This window comes from Nycticebus coucang, chromosome 4 (genome assembly GCF_027406575.1).
Source record: "Nycticebus coucang isolate mNycCou1 chromosome 4, mNycCou1.pri, whole genome shotgun sequence".
Lineage (NCBI taxonomy): Eukaryota > Metazoa > Chordata > Mammalia > Primates > Lorisidae > Nycticebus > Nycticebus coucang.
This window is the reverse complement of record NC_069783.1, coordinates 135,640,270-135,658,209: the sequence shown is the minus strand read 5'-3', so window position 1 is coordinate 135,658,209 and position 17,940 is coordinate 135,640,270. Positions and strand designations below refer to the sequence as shown.

The 17,940-nt window shown below is 49.5% G+C and overlaps 3 gene segments (V, D, J or C); all 3 read right to left on the bottom strand.

Moving 5' to 3' along the window:
* The window catches only part of LOC128584904 (probable non-functional immunoglobulin lambda variable 1-50), a 685,263-nt gene that overhangs the window by 523,475 nt on the left and 143,848 nt on the right, over window positions 1-17,940 (bottom strand).
* LOC128584927 (immunoglobulin lambda variable 4-69-like) lies at window positions 7,371-8,281 on the bottom strand. The segment is given in 2 exon segments: window positions 7,371-8,010; window positions 8,120-8,281. Coding segments are annotated over 2 exon segments (366 nt in total).
* On the bottom strand, window positions 14,331-14,908 carry LOC128584937 (immunoglobulin lambda variable 4-69-like). The segment is given in 2 exon segments: window positions 14,331-14,636; window positions 14,758-14,908. Coding segments are annotated over 2 exon segments (315 nt in total).

Here is a 17,940-nt window from a genome sequence, read left to right as displayed (position 1 = left end):
TTTCAAGTTTGCATAATATTCAATGGTGTACATGTACCACAATCTATTAATCCATTCATGGATCGATGGGCACTTGGGCTTCTTCATGAATATGAATTGGGCTGCAATAAACATTCCGGTGCAAATATCTTTGTTATAAAGTCATTGTTGGTCTTCCAGATATGTACCTGGTAGAGGAATCGAAGGATTGAATGGAAGGTCTATTTTTAAATCCCTAAGTGATCTCCAAAGATCTCAAATGTATTTGCAAGAAAAGGACAAGTGATCTCATCTTAAGCTGAAGAAGACTGGCGCACAGCCTACAGACATATGAAAAAAATGCTCATTATCCTTAATCATCAGAGAAATGCAAATCAAAACTACTTTGAGATATCATCTAACTCCAGTAAGATTAGCCCATATCACAAAATCCCAAGACCGGAGATTTTGGCGTGGATGTGGAGAAAAGGGAACACTTCTGCACTGCTGGTCGGAATGCAAACTAATATGTTCCATTTGGAAAGATGTTTTGAGAACATTTCAAGAGCTAAAAAAAAGACCTGCCATTCGATCCTCCGATTCCTCTACTAGGTATATACCCAGAAGACCAAAAATCACATTATAACAAAGATATTTGTACCAGAATGTTTATTGCAGCCCAGTTCATAATTGCTAAGTCATGGAAGAAGCCCAAGTGTGCATCGACCCATGAATGGATTAATAAATTGTGTATATGTACACCATGGAATATTATGCAGCCTTAAAAAAAGACGGAGACTTTACCTCTTTCATGTTTACATGGATGGAGCTGGAACATATACTTCTTAGCAAAGTATCTGAAGAATGGAAGAAAGAGTATCCAATGTACTCTGCCCTACTATGAAACTAATTTATAGCTTTCATATGAAAGCTATAACCCAATTATAGCCTAAGAATATGGAGAAAAGGGAAAAGGAGGGGAGGGCCGTGGAGGGGGGGATGGATGGAGGGAGGGTAGTTGGTGGGACCACAACTACGGTGCATCTTACAATGGTACTTGTGAAACTTACTAAATGTGGAATATAAATGTTTTAACACAATAACTAAGAAAAAGTCAGAAAGCCTTGAGTCCCCATCAGTAAGCACAGGGCCCAGGCCCAGGCTCAGGCTCCTTGGAGTGACTGGTCCTCCCTGAGCAGGTGTGTAGGGACTACAGGGCAGTCCTCCAGCGCCCCCTGCTGGTCTCAGCACACACATCCTCATGGTCCAGACACCTGAGGGCCCAGCTTGTCACTGCGGCTCCCCAGGCACTCTTTCTGTCACAGATGGATGGTCTTATTCCCCTACATTGTATTTCTGATAGAGTGTAATTTATTACTGTAACCTTTTTATTCTCAGAAGGAATCTTAGACTATGGGAGGTACACACATGTGCATTGATGACAACTCAAGGTCTTCTCTTCCCAACAGAAAATCCTGCAAAGATCATATGACTCCCCTGGTATATGATTTAAAGTATACGTATATATTAGTGTTACATAAAACTGCTCCTACAGGAATACACTCTGACCACCCTCACGTGAATCACCTCGTAGCAGAGTCTCCTGTGCATTTAGCTGTTTTAATTGCTCTGCTAGCAGGAAGCACAGCGTGGCTGAGGTGAGCAGCTGTGGGCCAGGCTGTGCCGTGTGTCAGAATCACACCCGGCCCACACTGACACTCTGGGACACCCCCTCACTCCGTCACCCTCTACTCTCGGTGCACACTCCTGTCTCCTGGGGACACAGCCCACAGCCCTCCATCCTTCCCTCCTGAGTTGTCTCACAGGGGCTGTGAGGGTTTGGGACTGAAGAATTCAATATGTGATTGTCATTAACCACATCATTGATGATCAGCATGGGAAATATATTTTGTTGACAATTGACTACAGGTTCTTAGTTTAATAAAATGTCAGTTTGCATATGGGGCCTCCTTGCTCAGCACCTGCAGGCCCATCACATCCCTCTCCTCTGTCTCTGCAGGAGCCCGTGGGGTCTAGTCCATGCTACTGGTCACCGTCTCCAGGGCTCGTGCCCACCGTCTTCTCTTGATAAGTAGACCCCGTAGGCTAAGCTGTTACTTAACATCTTATCTTGAATGAACTCAGGACCCCAAATGGCAAATGTCCAGACAGAAGAAATTATTGGCTTTGGCTCAGACCCGAGCCTCTTCCTGGGATTCTCATTTAGGGGACTCCACCTCCTCACTCCGTGGATGTGGGCTGAGTGTGTCCTTTGTGCCGAGCCGTGCTCTGAACCCTGCAGGTGCAGCAGTGAGGAAACAGAAAAGTAGCAAAGACAAAACCGTTCTCACGGAGTTCTGGTCCCTGTGGAGAAAACAATTCACTATCCACAAGGACCCTCGACCCTCCTCAGACCCATAGGCATTTGGAGCCCATCTCGACTGCTCGGAGCCCCTCGTGCCCCCCAAGACATGGACACTAACCTTCTCCAAGCTTCGTCCACGCCCCCACCCCGTCTCCTCCCGGTCCTGCTCCGGGTGCTGAGTGCAGGTGCCCATCCCTACTCAGCTGGGCCCTGTGGAGCAGCTTTGTACTTTCCCCCCATAGTTACCTTATTTCATTTCATGCTAGACGCCTCTGTCTGAGTAATAGTTCTAATACATGTATCAGAGAATTTATCTCTAAAAAAAATGTCCAATAGAGTCTATCTTCATGAAAATTAAGTAAAAATCTTCATTTTACAGTTCAGGTCCCTCTGGTCCTTGCCCTGCTGTCACTGTCACCTGCTGCCTCTCATCTCCTACTGGGCCAGGGCAGAAGCAAATAGTCTCCAGCTGCAAAGGGGATACTGGACCCTGGACCCCCATGTTGCCTTTCCTTTAAACCCATAGCTGCCCCCTTACCCACCTCTACCCTGATGTGACAGGTGAAGGTTCAAGTAGCAGCAGGTGAGCCAGGCCAGCTAAGTGCCTGGAATTGTGTCCTGACCCAAGTCCTCAGGCTGCATCGTTTTCCCTCCTATTTTCTGGTCCCTGGGATGGAGGGAGCCTCGGGCAGCCCTGAGCATGATGACTGGGGTTGGAAGGGGCGGTCTCTGCCGTGACCCTTTTGGAAAGTTCTTAGAAATTGCTTAGAAATGTATTCTGCCAGCTGCCCTCACGTCCCTGCTCACGCCGTCCTCCCACAAGCCCTAGAGCAGCGACACTTTGCACTCTGGTTCTTTGCTACATCGTGACAATGGTGACGTTTGCCGCTCTAGTTCCAAATAAATTCTTTATTTCCGTTTGCAACCTCATCAGCCTGGTCTGCACTGTACATATTTCCATTAGTACTGTGGTGACAACCAGTTAACAAGTGTCTATGGAATTCCAAATCGCTTCTCTCTTGTCTTCCTCTGCGTCCTCTAAACTCTTCAAGCCTCTGCCGATTACCCAGTTCCAAAGCTGCGTCCAGATTTTGGGTGCTTTTAAAGCAGCAACTCACACCTCAGTACTAATTCCTGTGACTATCTATTTAGCATTCCTACCAAGGCACACTGGAGTCTGAGGAATTTGTAGAGAAAAGAGGTTTCTTTGGCTCACTAGTCTTCAAAATTTACGAAAGAATGGGCCCAGCATCTGATTTCAGTGGGAGCTTCAGGAACCTTCGATCCAAGAGGAGGGCACAGAGGCTGGTCACAGGACAGAGAAGGAGCCAGAGAAAGAAGGAGGGAGCCGGGCTCTTTCCAACCACCGCGTCTCCCTGAGCTAACAGAGGGAGAACTCACTCATTACTGCAGGGAGGGCACAGGCCGGCTTGAGGGACCTGCCCCCTGACCAGAGCCCCTCCCCGCAGGCCCCACCTCCAGCCCCAGGGAGCTCAAGTCCTGCTCACATAGCTTCCCTTCAGTCTCCCAAGTCTTTATTATCCTGCACAACTCTGCCATTCTTGGCAACAACACAAAAGTTCCAGGAGTTCTGATTTGTAGGATTCTGGTCATCAAGCCCTATGGGCCTGGAAGTCCAAACCTAAGAAAGACACAGGGACAGTATGTGTGGGGCTCATCCTGTGTCTGTCACAGGGCCTGGACAGAGCCGGGCAGTGTCCATGTCTGAGTGTGCCTTAGTCTCAGGTGTCCACACAGCTCCTCCCCCTGGGCTCCCCACCCCCCTCCATGTGCAATTTACAGGGCAGTTCTGAGAGCTCAGCCTCCCTAAGGAGCCTCCCCTGAAGTCAGCAGAGTCGCAAACCAAATGAGGACAGGGCAGCCCCTCCCTGCAGGGCACCAGGAGCTGCTCCTCTTCCTCCTCCCTGGGCAGAGCAGAGCCTGCTCCCCAATGCCCAGGACCTGCCCTCGGGCCGAACTCTCCCTCTGGGCCCCCCTCCTCCTCTTACTTTGCAGAAAGAAGAATGGATGGATGAATGACTGAATGAATGAATGAAATTTGTCTATCCCAGGCACACCTTGCAGGGCGATGCAGACACTGAGTGTGATTCTGAGGGAGAAAAGGCAGGGGAGCCCTGGGGGTGCTGTTCCTGAACCTTCTTTCTCCTCACTGGGCACTGAGAGGAGTTACCACCTTTGAAGGGAACTTCACACCTTAATTTGACCCTGAGCCATGGAGTAAACACTCCATTATTTCAGACACAGAATGTAGGGACAGCCCCTGGGTTGGGCAGGGCCCTCAGGCAGCCCCAAGTCCTCCCCTGGACTGAGCGTCAATGAGCAAATGTGAGGTGAACCACTGCTCTGGTCCACAGGTCTCTAAAGAAGCCCTGATACCCCCATCTGCTCACCCTCCCCTCCCCCTGGGCAGAAGTGTCTCCTTCTTTAAATCTGTGTTTCTCCACTGGGCTGTGCAGCCCCACTCAGGGCAGAGTGTGACCTGCCCCTGGGAGCTGGTGCTGGGACAGAGACCACAGGGAGGGTGTGACCTGCACACTCCAGAGGCTCTGGAAGGGATGGCGGGTGGGATGCAGGAGCCCTGTAGAGAGGTTGCTGACTGTGGTCATCATGTGATCTTTCCAAGGACCCTCAGGGGCAGACCCAGGACTCCTGTGGCTTCAGCACTCAGGTTCTCCCATGCTTTCTCTTTGTCACTGATCTAGACTCACTTTTTACACCTATAGGTCACAAAAAATGCTCTCTTCTTCGTGTTGCACACCCATTACCACATCTGCTCCCCCACACACATCTGTCCTCTGACCTCCCCCTGCTCAATTCACTTTGCTTTTCCACATAACTCTGGGGCCTCAGATCCCCTGAGTCTGTCTCTGCAGGACCCACATTGCAGAGAGCTCAGCCCCTGACAGAATAGCTGGACCTGGGTCGCCCATGGCTGAGCCTCCCTCTCACTTCCCTTCTGCACCAGCCCTAGGCCAAGTCAGAGCCAGGCCTTGCAGATACTGAGCCCACAGGTCCCTCAGGGTCAGACTTCACTGTCACAGTCAGTTCCTGAGGGGCAGACGTGGAGTTGGAGGTTCTGTCTGAACAGACTGCTGGAAGTGCTTTCCGATCATCCCATACGGACACTGCCTGCCTATTAGACAGTTACTCCTCCCACTCGCAGCCCCTGGTCACTCGGGTGGCATGCAGGGTTGGGAATCCTGCTGGGGCAGAAAAGCCCAGTGTCCAAGAGCTCATCAGGATGCCAGAATGAGCAGGGAACAGAGAGACAGTAGGTCCCCTGGTGGCTCTTGGCTTGACAAGGTGACAGCCCTCTGTGAACAGTGCTTTTTATCCCTCTTATCCCCAAACAACTAAGGTGTATTCCAGCATCTTCCTAACCAAAGAGTCAGGGAGAAGAAAGAAGCGGGTTTATGGAATTAAAGTGGGGAAGGTGACAGTGCATTGTCCCAGAGCCATCTCCTACATGGAGGGCTCATCCTGCACCTGGGAATCCAGGACTTCTCTGGGACACATCTAAGGATAAGGAGGGCCCAGCTTCCCTAAGGCTTCAGAGCTCAGGGAATGATCTACAAAGACTTGGACACATGCTGGTGACACATAGGGGACTGGGCAGAGGGGACCTGGGAAGCCATGTCACACAAGCTGCATTTTTATCCCCAGTGATACCCCACACACACATGTGGGTGGCTCTTACAGCCTCTGCAGACAAATGTCCCATTTGCACTGGGAAGCCAGTGAGAGGAGGTGTGATTCTCATTGACCCCATGAAGATGAGGCAAATTGAGAATATTGGACTTTCTGGGAACACAAGTGACAGCAAAGCCACAACCTGAGCAGGTGTTGGTAAAAGGCAGGGACATGTGAGGGATGGATTTGATGGTGGACATGAAGGGTAGACCCTGGTCTCATTCCCCCATGGATGGGAGCTTTGTGGCATTGGGTTGTATTCAGCCATGACAGCAGGGGTCAGCCTGACCCTGTCCCTAGAGGCAAAGGTGTCAGGGAGTTCATGGTGACAAAGTAGAATCCAGATGAACCCCAGAACATCCAAGACTGCTGTCTGGTCACAGACTCGGGCTTTCTGTCTGGGACTCTTGGTAACCAGGCTCCACGGTCACCCCCAATGACCTGTGCACACCATGAGCTCCACAGGGAGAGTGACACGAGGCACACATTGGGACACTCCTGGTCCCTGATGTCCCATAGACTCTACATCACATCCTGGACTGTTAAAAGCCCAAATGAGGCCAGAGAGGAGCAGACAGAAGTCAGTGTCATGGGTTCAGGGAAGCCCGCCCATGGTGTCCCCATGTTCCTGAGTGGGATGACACACAGGAAAGTCACATTCACGGGACTTACGTCCCCCAACTCCCCTGGAGCAGACTCAGCATTCCCCAGGAGAGGTGGAGCCTCCCCTTTCCCTATCACCTCCCATAAGGAAGTTTGCTGCCTCAGGCCCAGAGCTGTCCCCACAGCCACCCTCTATCCTGAGGTGACAGAATCAGCTGCAGGAACCAAACAGTGATCCAGGCCAGCTCTGTGGTTGGAACTCCTTCCTGACCTGTGTCCTCAGCTGCATTTCACATCCCACTGCCTGGTTCCTGGATGTGGGGACCTCAGGCAGCCCTGAGCACAGGTGACTTGGAGGGAAGGGGAGGTCTCTGCTGTGACATCTAGAAGGGCACAATTCATGCTGTAGGACTGTCCACGTGCTGAGACGGTGCCTGGGTACTGACAAAAATGTGAGCCTGGAGAGGCTCCTTTTCCACGTTTCAAGTGAAAAAGGCCAGCCCCACGGACAGTGGTTCTAGCCCATTTGAATTAATAATTAATGATTTAGTATTACCAGATTTCTTTTTTCATTTTTGTTTTAGTTTTCCTGTGACTACAGGAACAGTGAATGGAAAAGTGAGAGAAGAAATGTTTTTTTTTTTTTAATTTTACAAATATTTTGTTTTTGTTTTTATTGGTGATATTTAAATTATATGTGTGTATGTACACATAATACACACATGCATACATATTAATAATATTTAAATTGCAATCACATTTTTATTACATTTTTCAAATGTTTACTGCTAGCATACAGAAATATAATTTCATTTTGCATATGAATTATGTCCTTGACCTGCACTCAATTTGTTTACTAGTTCTAGTTGGTTTTTTTTTTTAATTTTTTTTTTGGGGGTGGTAAAATCCTTGACGATTTTTGATATGTTTTAAATGAGAGGAGCTCCCAAGTACTGTTTGACTACATGGAACTTATTTTAAAATCTGAAAATTAACATAGAACAAGACCCTGAGCAGGCTGAGGTTTTTGTCCCACTTCCTCATCTGCCTGTGTCACTGTGAGTTAATACCAGCGTCCCCGGTCTGACAGTAATAATCAGCCTCATCCTCAGACTGGAGGTTGGAGATGGTCAAGTAGCGGTCAGCCCCAGAGCTGGAGCCTGAGAAGCGGTCAGGGATCCCGTCCCCTTTGCTGCCGCTTCCAGCACTGTTAACATACATCAAGTACCGAGGGGCCTTCCCTGGCTGCTGCTGGTGCCATGCAATGGTGTAGCTGCTGTGCCCACTGTCCAGGGTGCAGGTGAGCTTGACCGAGGCTCCCAGGGAGGCAGACGCAGAGGGCGGCTGAGTCAGTGCAAGCTGGGAGAGGGACCCTGGAAACACAGACACCCATCATGGCCTGGAGGAAGGACGAGAGGGAAGGAAAGTCCAGGCATGAGTGTGGGAAGTGGGCTGGGGGTGGATGTTGAGATCCGTCCTGACCTGTGCAGTGAAGGAGGAGGGTGAGGAGGAGTGGAGTCCAGGCCATGGTGCAGACACCCAGAGCTCTGCTGAGGCCGACACTCTGCAGGTGTCTCTTATCCCCCCTCCAGCCCCAGAGGAGACAGAGGGCCCCAGCATGCAAATGTGCTGCTCTCGCCCTGCCCAGCCCAACCCCACCTGAGCCTGTGTGAGCCACAGTGGCTGGGTGTCACTTATGAGAGGGGGGTTGGGCTGGGCTTTTCTGAGACTCCCCAAGGGCCCAGAGTACACTCTGCTGGTGGTCCCAGACCGCCCTGAGCAGGGTCCAGGGCCAGGTGTCTGTGTTCCCAGCTGAGCCCCACAGAGCCCACAGTTACAGCCCCCACAGCGCCCCCTACTGCCCACGTCCAAGTCCAGCATGTCTGTGACCAGATGCCAGGGGGTCCTGACAGAGGCTCCTGCCCCCACTAGGACCTTGACCACTGTCCACTCCCTGCCCAAGGGTAGAGTGAGGCCCCTCCTCAGAGCAGCTCCTACCTCATCTCACTCTTTGTTCTTTTATTTGGGTCTCCATGTGGGGACAGGACACACAACTCACCAACCATCAAGGGCAAGGGGCATCTCCTTTACAAACTGTACAAGAAATAAGATGCACGTTAGCTGAGAACAGGACACTGTTCAGCCATGAGCCCACTTCCCGGGCTGCTCTTGAAGCAGGTTTCTCTCTTCCCCTGGATTCTCTCCTGCCCTTGGCTTGCAGCTGCACTAGTCTCTTCTCTGCCTCCATCAGCACCTGACATTATCTCTGTGATCCCCTGTCTTCTCACGACCACCTTATTAGGAAACCAGGCCCATCTCACCAGGAGGTCACCCTACTAATGGATGATCTCAGCTTAACTAATTTCACCTGCAAAGACATTGTTTTTTAAGTAAGGTCACCCTGGGAAGTAGCATGGGTTAGAAGTTTGACATATATTGCCAGAGAGATTGATTTAAATGTAATTTTAGGGAGGAAGAATCTTCCTTTAAAAATTCATATTTTTAATATTTTTGGAAAACATTATATATGTGTCTTGTATTAAAATGAAAGCTAGTAAATTAAGTTTACTAATACACATGAAAGATGTCTTCCTTTTGCTCTTAGTGAGAAATATACCATGAGAGATGCTTATTTCTGAAGCAAAAGTGTCTGAATTTAGTCTTTAAATCTGATCCACATGTTCCTATTGTTTTTCAAACATGGAATAATTAAATTCTGCTTTTTGTGGTCCCCTTGTTTCCAAACTATTCCCACATGTCCTCCGCAGCAAGAAGCCGATGGTTATGGGAATTAATTGAGACCCTTGCATTCACCTTCTCTCTCAGGACCATCCCCACACAGGCTGCCCTGACAGCACAGGTGTCTGGTCCTGTCACAGAGCACGATTCCCCTGGGACTGTCACTCCACAGACGTCTCTCCTTAGACTTTCCAACCTGAGCTGCTGCACATGGCCTGGATGAACGTCCCTTCATCTCCTTCAAAGTCTACATTGAAAGATTTTGATCTTTAATGAGGAATTGCTGCCTCACAGCATGAGCAGGGTGAGGAGATGTGAACAGTGGATCAGCCTAAAAGTTGAACTGAAGAACAGGGAGTGACATTTTCAAATCTACTTGCTAAGAAAAATCAGGTGTTGGGTGAAGATCTGTCAGGAGCAGTCACCTCCTGAGTTAGACTTCGTCAGAGCCATCAGCAAAAGTGACTGCTTCAGACTGGGAGAGCAGAGAGGGGGATATTGTTCATTCCCCGTGGGTGCCCAGCACTGTATCAGTCTTAGAGCTGCCATGCCAGGTAACACAGTGACAGTCAGCCTCGTCCTCAGCCTGCAGCCCAGAAATTGCAGGATCCCTGCCCTGGCCAGGAATCAGTCCCCATCAGTGAGCACAGGCCCAGCCCTGAGGCCCAGGCTCCTGGGAGGGACTGGTCCTCCCTGAGCAGGTATATAGGGACCACAGGGCAGTCCCCCAGTGCCCCATGCTGGTCACAGGACACCAGGACTAGCAAATTGTGGTACATGTATACCATGGAATATTATGCAGCCTTAAAGAAAGATGGAGACCTTGCCTCTTTCATGTTTACATGGATGGAGCTGGAACATATTCTTCTTAGCAAAGTATCTCAGGAATGGAAGAAAAATATCCAATGTACTCAGCCGTACTATGAAGCTAATTTATAGCTTTCATATGAAGGCTATAACCCAAGTATAGCTCAAGAATATGGGGAAAGGGCCAAGGGAGGGGGGATATTAGGGTGAAGAGAGGGTAATGGGTGGGACCACACCTATGGTGCATCTTAGAATGGGTGCTGGAAAGAATAGGGGGAAGGGGAAAAGGGAGGGGAGGGAGGGGGAGGTGGGTAGAGGGAAGGGTATTGGTGGGATTACACCAGTGGTGCATCTTACAAGGGTATATGTGAAACATGGTAAACGGTCTGTGAAGCTAGTGAATGATGCCCCATGATTATATCAATGTACACAGCTATGATTTAATAAAAAAAAAAAGAATGGGTGCTGGAGAAATTCTATTAAATGCAGAATACAAATGTCTACATACAATAACTAAGAAAATGCCATGAAGGCTACGTTGAACAGTTTGATGAGAATATCTCACATTGTATATGAAACCAGCACATTGTACCCCTTGATTGCATAAATGTACACAGCTATGATTTAACAATAAAAAAAGTGCTAGAATTATAGGTGTGAGCCACCACTCTAAGTAACTCATAATAGTGTATTTTCTATGACTCAAAATGATTATGGCATATATTTCCATTGGATTCTTTATCTTTTTGTGATTTGAAACTTTATGACAATGTAATTCTTGTGACCTATTTTCATGGATATTAGGGCAGATTTAACAAATGGTTTATTCAGCCATGTATTGTAATAAATCTTTACTGAGTAAAAAAAAAAAAAAATAGCCAAACATTGTTACAGGTGCCTGTAGTCCTAGGTACATGGGAGGCTAAGGCAAGAGGATCACTTAAGCCCAGGAGTTTGAGGTTGCTGTGAGGTGTGACATAACGGCACTCTACCCAGGGCGACATAGTGAGACTCTGTCTCAAAAAAAAAAGAAATTTTGTTTGAAAGCTTTTGGAGTTAGCACCCTCTAATCCCACCCTGGTAGAGTAAACACTCCTGCCATCTCAGAGACAGAATGTGGGGACAGTGCCTGGGACAGAAGTCCCTGGGCTGTGAGGGGCCCTCAGGCAACTCTGAGTCCTCACCTGGCCTAAACCTCAGTGAGCAGAGGGAGGAAGGAGGGAAAGGGGGGAGTCCAGGTGTGGGGAGCACCTCTGCTCTGTTCCCTGGCCCCCCTAATGGAGCCCCAATACCCTCGTCTCCCGACCCTCCCCTCTCCCTGGACAGAAACAGCTCTTTCTTCAAACCTGTGATCCTCCCCTGGGCTGTGCTGCCCCACTCAGGGCAGAGTGTGACCTGCCCATGGGAGCTGGTGCTGGGACAGAGACCACAAGGAAGGAACAACCTGCATACCCCAGAGGCTCTGGGAGGGACAGCAGGTGGGACAGATGGCCCTGCATAGAGGACACTGACAATGGTTGTTCCGTGATCTTTCCCAGAACCCCTTAGGAACAGGCCTAGGTTTTGTTCAACTCAAGATCTCAGGTTGACAGGTCACCTCTTTGTCACAGCTCTACTCCCCATGTGTCCTCTCACTAAGGGTCACAAAATACAGTCTTTCCTTCATTGTTGCACCCCATTACCACATCTGCCCCAGACCTGTCCTCTGACCTCCCCCTGCTCGCTTCACTTTGCTTTTCTGCATAACCCTGGGGCCTCGGCCCCCTAAAGCTGTCTCTGCAGGACCCACACTGCAGAGAACTCAGCGCCTAACAGGACAGCTGGGCCTCTCTCTCACTTCCCTTCTGCACCAGCCCTCGGCCAAGCCAGAGCCAGGCCCTGCAGATGCTGAGCCTACATCTCCCTCAGGGTCAGACTTCACTGTCACGGTCAGTTCCTGAGGGGCAGACGTGGAGTTGGAGATTCTGTCTGAACAGACTGCTGGAAGTGCTTTCTGATCATCCCAGACACACACTGTCTGCCTATTAGACAGTTATCCTCGCTCCTCCTAGCCTTTGGTCACTAATCGACAGTGGAGGATTAAAGACCTGGATACCACAGAAAATTCCAAGGTTGAGGAGCCCATCATGGTGCAGGAAGGAGCAGGAAGCAGAGAGCAGCTCCCCTGGTGGCTCTTGGCAGATGCTGGGCCAGGTGACAGTGCTCTGTGGTCTGCCCTTTAGTAGTTCACAACGCAATGAGGTGCACCTTAGTATCATCCTGGTAACCAACAATATAGACGGGGGTGGGTGGGTGAGGAATAATTAGGGCACGTGAGGTTAAAGTTGAGAAACTTTAACAGATACAGTGCACTCATCTGGATGAAGGGCACACTTAAAACTTTGACCTGAAATCAAATTATTGAATCAAAATGTGTGTACCTCTATAATATCTGAAATAGGTAAAACATAAATAAATAAATAAATAAATAAATGCAAATAAACAAAGTAGGGAAGGTGAGCAGTGATGGGCCCCAGAGCCATCTCCTTTTGGGGATCGTTCATCGTGCGTGTGAGGATCCAGGAGCTCCCTGTGGACACACTATGAAGAGGAAGAGGACACAGGTTCCCCAGGATTTCAGAGATCAGAGAATAATGCAGAAGTCTGAGCCAGGTGCAGGTGCCATGTGGGGTGTGGACAGAAGGGACCTGGGGCAGCTTGTGTGACATGGCAGGTGCCCCAGGTCCCTTCTCCCTGTTGCCCCACCCACACATGGTGGGGTTCTTATCTCAGGAAACGAATGTTCTATGGCCATTGAAAGGCCAGTAAGAAAGGGTTTTATTGCCCTGGATTAGAGAAATACTAGCCTAGTTGAGAGAATCAGACCTCCTGGAAGCACAAGTAACAGCAACAGCCACAACCTGAGCAGGAAGGGCCACGGGATGGATCCAATGAAGGGCGTGGAGGGAAAATTCTTGTCTCACTGTCCGTGGATGGGAGCTCGGATGGCATCTGGTTTTATTCAGTTGTGACAGTGATGATCAGCCTGACCCTCAACCTGGAGACCAGGGGTGTCACGGAGGTTGTGCTGACAAAGAAGAATCAGGTTGGTGCCCCCAAAGGTCCATCACTTCTTTGCTGGGTTATAAAGTGAGAGGTTCTTCCTGGAAGCCCGGGCACCAGTCTCCGTGGTAGCTGTGAAAGAGTGTGCAGCACCCTGTGCAGGAGAAGGTGACTCAGGATACGGGCATGTCACAAGCTGCTGGGGACAGCTGGGTGATACATGCACAGAGAAGTTTCTGCTCCCTTATGCCCCTCAGACACACCTTCCGCCTCAAAGCCCAAACTGTTGAAGGGACCACAGTTAGTGTCTTTGGGCTCAGGAAACCCACCCTTGGGGTCCCAATGTCCCTGAGTGGGATCAGGTGTAGGAAACTCACATTCATGGGACCTGCGTCCCCCAACTCCCCTGGAGCAGGCTCAGCATTTCACAGCAGAGGAGGAGCCTCCCCTTCCCCTCTCACCTCACACGAGGACATTGCTGACCTCACAGCCATTGTTGTCCCCATAGCTACCCCTCTGTCCTGATGTGACAGCTAACGCTGTGAGTACCCATGAGTGAGCCAGGCCACCTCTATGCCTGGAATTCCTCCCTGACCTATGTCCTCAGGCAGGGAATCACTTCCCATTGTCTGGTCAACCACAATGTAGGGAGATTGGGAGCCTCAGGCAGCCCTGAGCACAGGTGACTGGGAGGGAATGGGAGGTCTCTGCTTGACAACCAGAAGGACACAGTTCATGCTGTAGGACTGTCCACCTGCTGAGATGGTCCCTGGGTACTGACCAACATGTGAGTCAGAAGAGGCTCATTTTCCACCTTTGAAGAAAACAAGGCCAGCCCAGCAGACACTGGGTTTAGCACATTTAGATAAACAGGCAACATTTCAGGGTCAGCACAGGGGTTTGTTTTTGCTTTCAGTTTTCCTGAGACTTCAGAACCGTTGAAGGGAAGATAGAGTGGAAAGATTTTAAATCCAATGTGCTTCCAAGGAGAGTTTGTTTATATGGTACATATTTTAAAGTCTGAAAATTGTCATAGAACAAGACCTTAAGCAGGCTGAGGTTTTTGTCCCACTTCCTCATCTGCCCGTGTCACTGTGAGCAGTATCACTGCTGTCATAGGACTGACAGTAATAATCAGCCTCGTCCTCAGACTGGAGGTTGGAGATGGTCAAGTAGCGGTCAGCCCCAGAGCCGGAGCCTGAGAAGTGGTCAGGGATCCCGTCCCCCTTGCCATTGGTTCAATCATCATCAATCCACGTCAAGTACCGAGGGGCCTTCCCTGGCTGCTGCTGGTGCCATGCAATGGTGTAGTCACTGTATCCACTGCTCAGGGTGCAGGTGAGCTTGACCGAGGCTCCCAAGGAGGCAGATGCAGAGGGCGTCTGAGTCAGCACAGGCTGGGAGAGGGACCCTGGAAACACAGACACCCATTATGACCTGGAGGAAGGACAAGGGGGAAGGACAGTCCTGGCATGGATGTGGGAGGAGGTGTCAGTGGGCTGGGTGGTCAGGGTGCTGAGGACCGTCCTGACCTGTGCAGTGAAGGAGGAGGGTGAGGAGGAGGAATGGGGTCCAGGCCATGGTGCAGACACCCCAGAGCTCTGCTGAGGCAGACACGCTGCAGGTCTCTCTTATCCCCCCTCCAGCCCCAGAGGAGAGAGAGGGGCCCTGCATGCAAATGTGCTGCTCAGTCCAACCCTCCCTGGGCCTGTGTGCAGCCTCACTGGCTGGGTGTCATTTCTGGGAGGGAGGCTGGCCTAGGGATCAAGAGTGAACACAGCTACTGGCACCAGCGAGTCCTTAGCAGAGCCCAGGGCCAGGAGTCTGGGTTCTCAGCTGAGCCCCACAGAACCCTCAGTGTCAGGCCCGCAGCGCCCCCTGCTGCCCACTTCCAAGGCCAGCGTGTCTGTGACCAGAACCCAGGGGGTCCCGAGAGAAGCTTCTGCCCCCACCAGGGCCTTGATCACTGCCCACTCCCTGCCCAAGGGCACAGTGAGGCTCCTTCCTCCTCAGGGCAGCTCCTACCTCATCTCAGTCCTTCGTTTTCTAGTTCTGGCTCCTCAGTAGGAACAGGACACACAACTCAGCCCTCATTAAGGGGATGGGATGTCTCATACACAAACTGTACATGAATTAAGACGCCCATTAGCTAAGAACAGGACAGTTCAGCCATGATCCCACTTCCCAGGCTGCTCTTGAAGCCTGTTTCTCTGTCCCCATTGGATCACTCAGGAGATCACACACAGGGAGCAGAGTGGGGAGGTCAAAACACTCTATCAGTCATCACAGCCTGAAAACAGAACCCAGAAACAAAAATCAGACACGTGACAGGACTGAGGAAGGAAGACAGAGGGACCCCTTTAAAGGATTGTCTCAGAAATCTTTTTGTACCTGGGCAAAGAGTGAGGAGGAAGAGTCCAGGCCATGGTGTGGACTTTCCAAAAATCCTCCAGACCAAGACTGTTTCTGGACTCTGGGATGGTTCTTTGATCTCCTCCTCAGCTCCGTGGGAGGAGGGTGTGTGTTGGGTTGTGCATTATGGGAATATGAGCCCTTCACCAACAGCACCAGCACCATCTGATTCTCGGTCTCCCCAGCCCAGGGAGCAGCAACAGTGTGAGGCAGGCTGGGTGCTGGGAGCCCCTTAGGAGGAAGCACTGCTGTCCCCTCCAACTCAGGCCAGTGAGCTCAGGCCCAGGGAGCATTAAATTCGAGCATTTGAGTGTTTTTCAGCTCTGGCTCAGCCCTGAGAAGACCCACAGCTCCCCCTGCTGGGCTGAGGTAACTGTGGTTCATACTTTCTTCTCTACTTAGAGTGAAGTATCTTCCCTAATGTTTGAATTTTAGTTTCACATTTACTTGTACTTGAGTCTTTACAGAATGTTCTATTAAAAAGCCATTTTATTTCAATAAAACTTTTTGTTCTATAACTTCCATTTCGTTTTTATGACTTCTACATTTTTCTGAATTTTTATCCTTTGCCATTTGTTTCAAAAATATCTGAAATAGCTGATGAAAGGAATTTTACAATTGCCGACTTACATGCATCTGCCATACAATTTCATCACCCGGATCATCTCAATGTCTATGTCTGTGGATCCTGTTTTCCTCATTCACGTTGTAGTTTTCCATGTTCTTGATATGACAAGTGATTCTAATTGTATCTAAGACATTTTGGATATTATATTATGAGACTCCTGGAGGTTTTGTCAATAGAACTGAAATATCCCCCGGTGTTTGTTTATTAGTTTTCTCTGTTGGTTTTCATTTTGTCACTTTGGGAAGAAATGAGACACTTTGCATTTGTAAGGATTTAGTTTCAGATTTTGAAGTCAGTCAAATTGTATTGAAAATAAAGTTTCTGACAGTCTGTTTTCCATCTGCTGAAATGGTCCTGAAGCCTCATGTCTCTCTTACCTGTGTCACAATCTTCCTCTTTGAAGGTGGCCACATATGCCCCAGTGATGCTTATGACTTGAGGAAGGGGAAACGCACTTTGGCTCTGAAGCGATGTCTTCACCAGATCAGCTCCCCACGTACACTTAGTGACCTATGTCCTGCATTTCTTCTGGAAACTTTGGGCCTGAAGGATGAGCTGCAGCAGGTCTCCACATCCTGCCCCAGCAATGGAGACTTCTCCAGAACTGACCTCAGCCCTGGGAACACTTTTTGCCTGCCTAAGTGACACGAATTCATGTCTTCTGTGTGAGTCATTAGGGGGTCTTCTCCCCCAGCAGCGAGCCCCCTGGGGACTCTCAGAGCCTGTGGGAGGGCCAGGGGTTCCAACTGCCACAGACCTGTAAACTGTGTGCAGTAGCAGCAGTGAAAAGACCAGGCCTGGGTGTGTGGCAATTAGAGTATCACTGCCACGCTGGGCTGCTGACCCTCCTCCACTTGAAGTGACTGCCAGTGACCAGGAAGAGCTTCAGGCAAGCTGCCCATTCTGAGCAGAAGCAGCATCAGAAACGTGAGACTTTCCTTTCAACACCAAAAACAGCCAAATAGGAAATCACGGGTCTCATAATCAGACCTGTGGGGCAGGGACCTGCACATGATCTGAGTTTCTGCTCTGACTGGCACTGTCCTCCCTGGACTCAGCTGGTCACCCAGAATGAAATCTGAGATCTTGGACTTCAAACCACCCTCCCACCCTACCATGCCCCGACACAGTCAGTAACAGGGGATTGGGCAGGGTCGTCCCTAGGGCTGTGTTTCATCATTGTCATTATTGACCTTTTATGTTTTTATTTGCTGATATTTCCTACTCATCATTCTCTGCACATGTACTTTACGGGCCTCAAGGTGAATCTTCAGATCAATAGGGGAAGAATCATTGTATTAACCACAACGAGTTTTCCAAAGCCAAAAGTATTCCTATGAATTAATTTAAAATTTATTTAATTTTTCATAAGGTTTCATAACTTTCAGTTTATAGTACTTTCAATTTTTCTCAGCTTTACAGTTAAGTGTTTCATATTGATATTATTGTAAATTGTAGTGTTTTATTCTTATTTTAAATGTTGTGCTGGTATATTGCTACGGTAGAGAATAAAACTCTTTCCTGCAGGGCGGTGTCATATCCTAGAGGCCAGGTCAAGGCTCTCAGACGGGAGCATCTCTGAGTCACTCCTGGCTCCTCAGCTGTATGTGCTGAAATCAACTTGTTTTGTTCCCTACCAAGTTTCTACTGAGAAAGTTTTATCTCTGTGAAAATA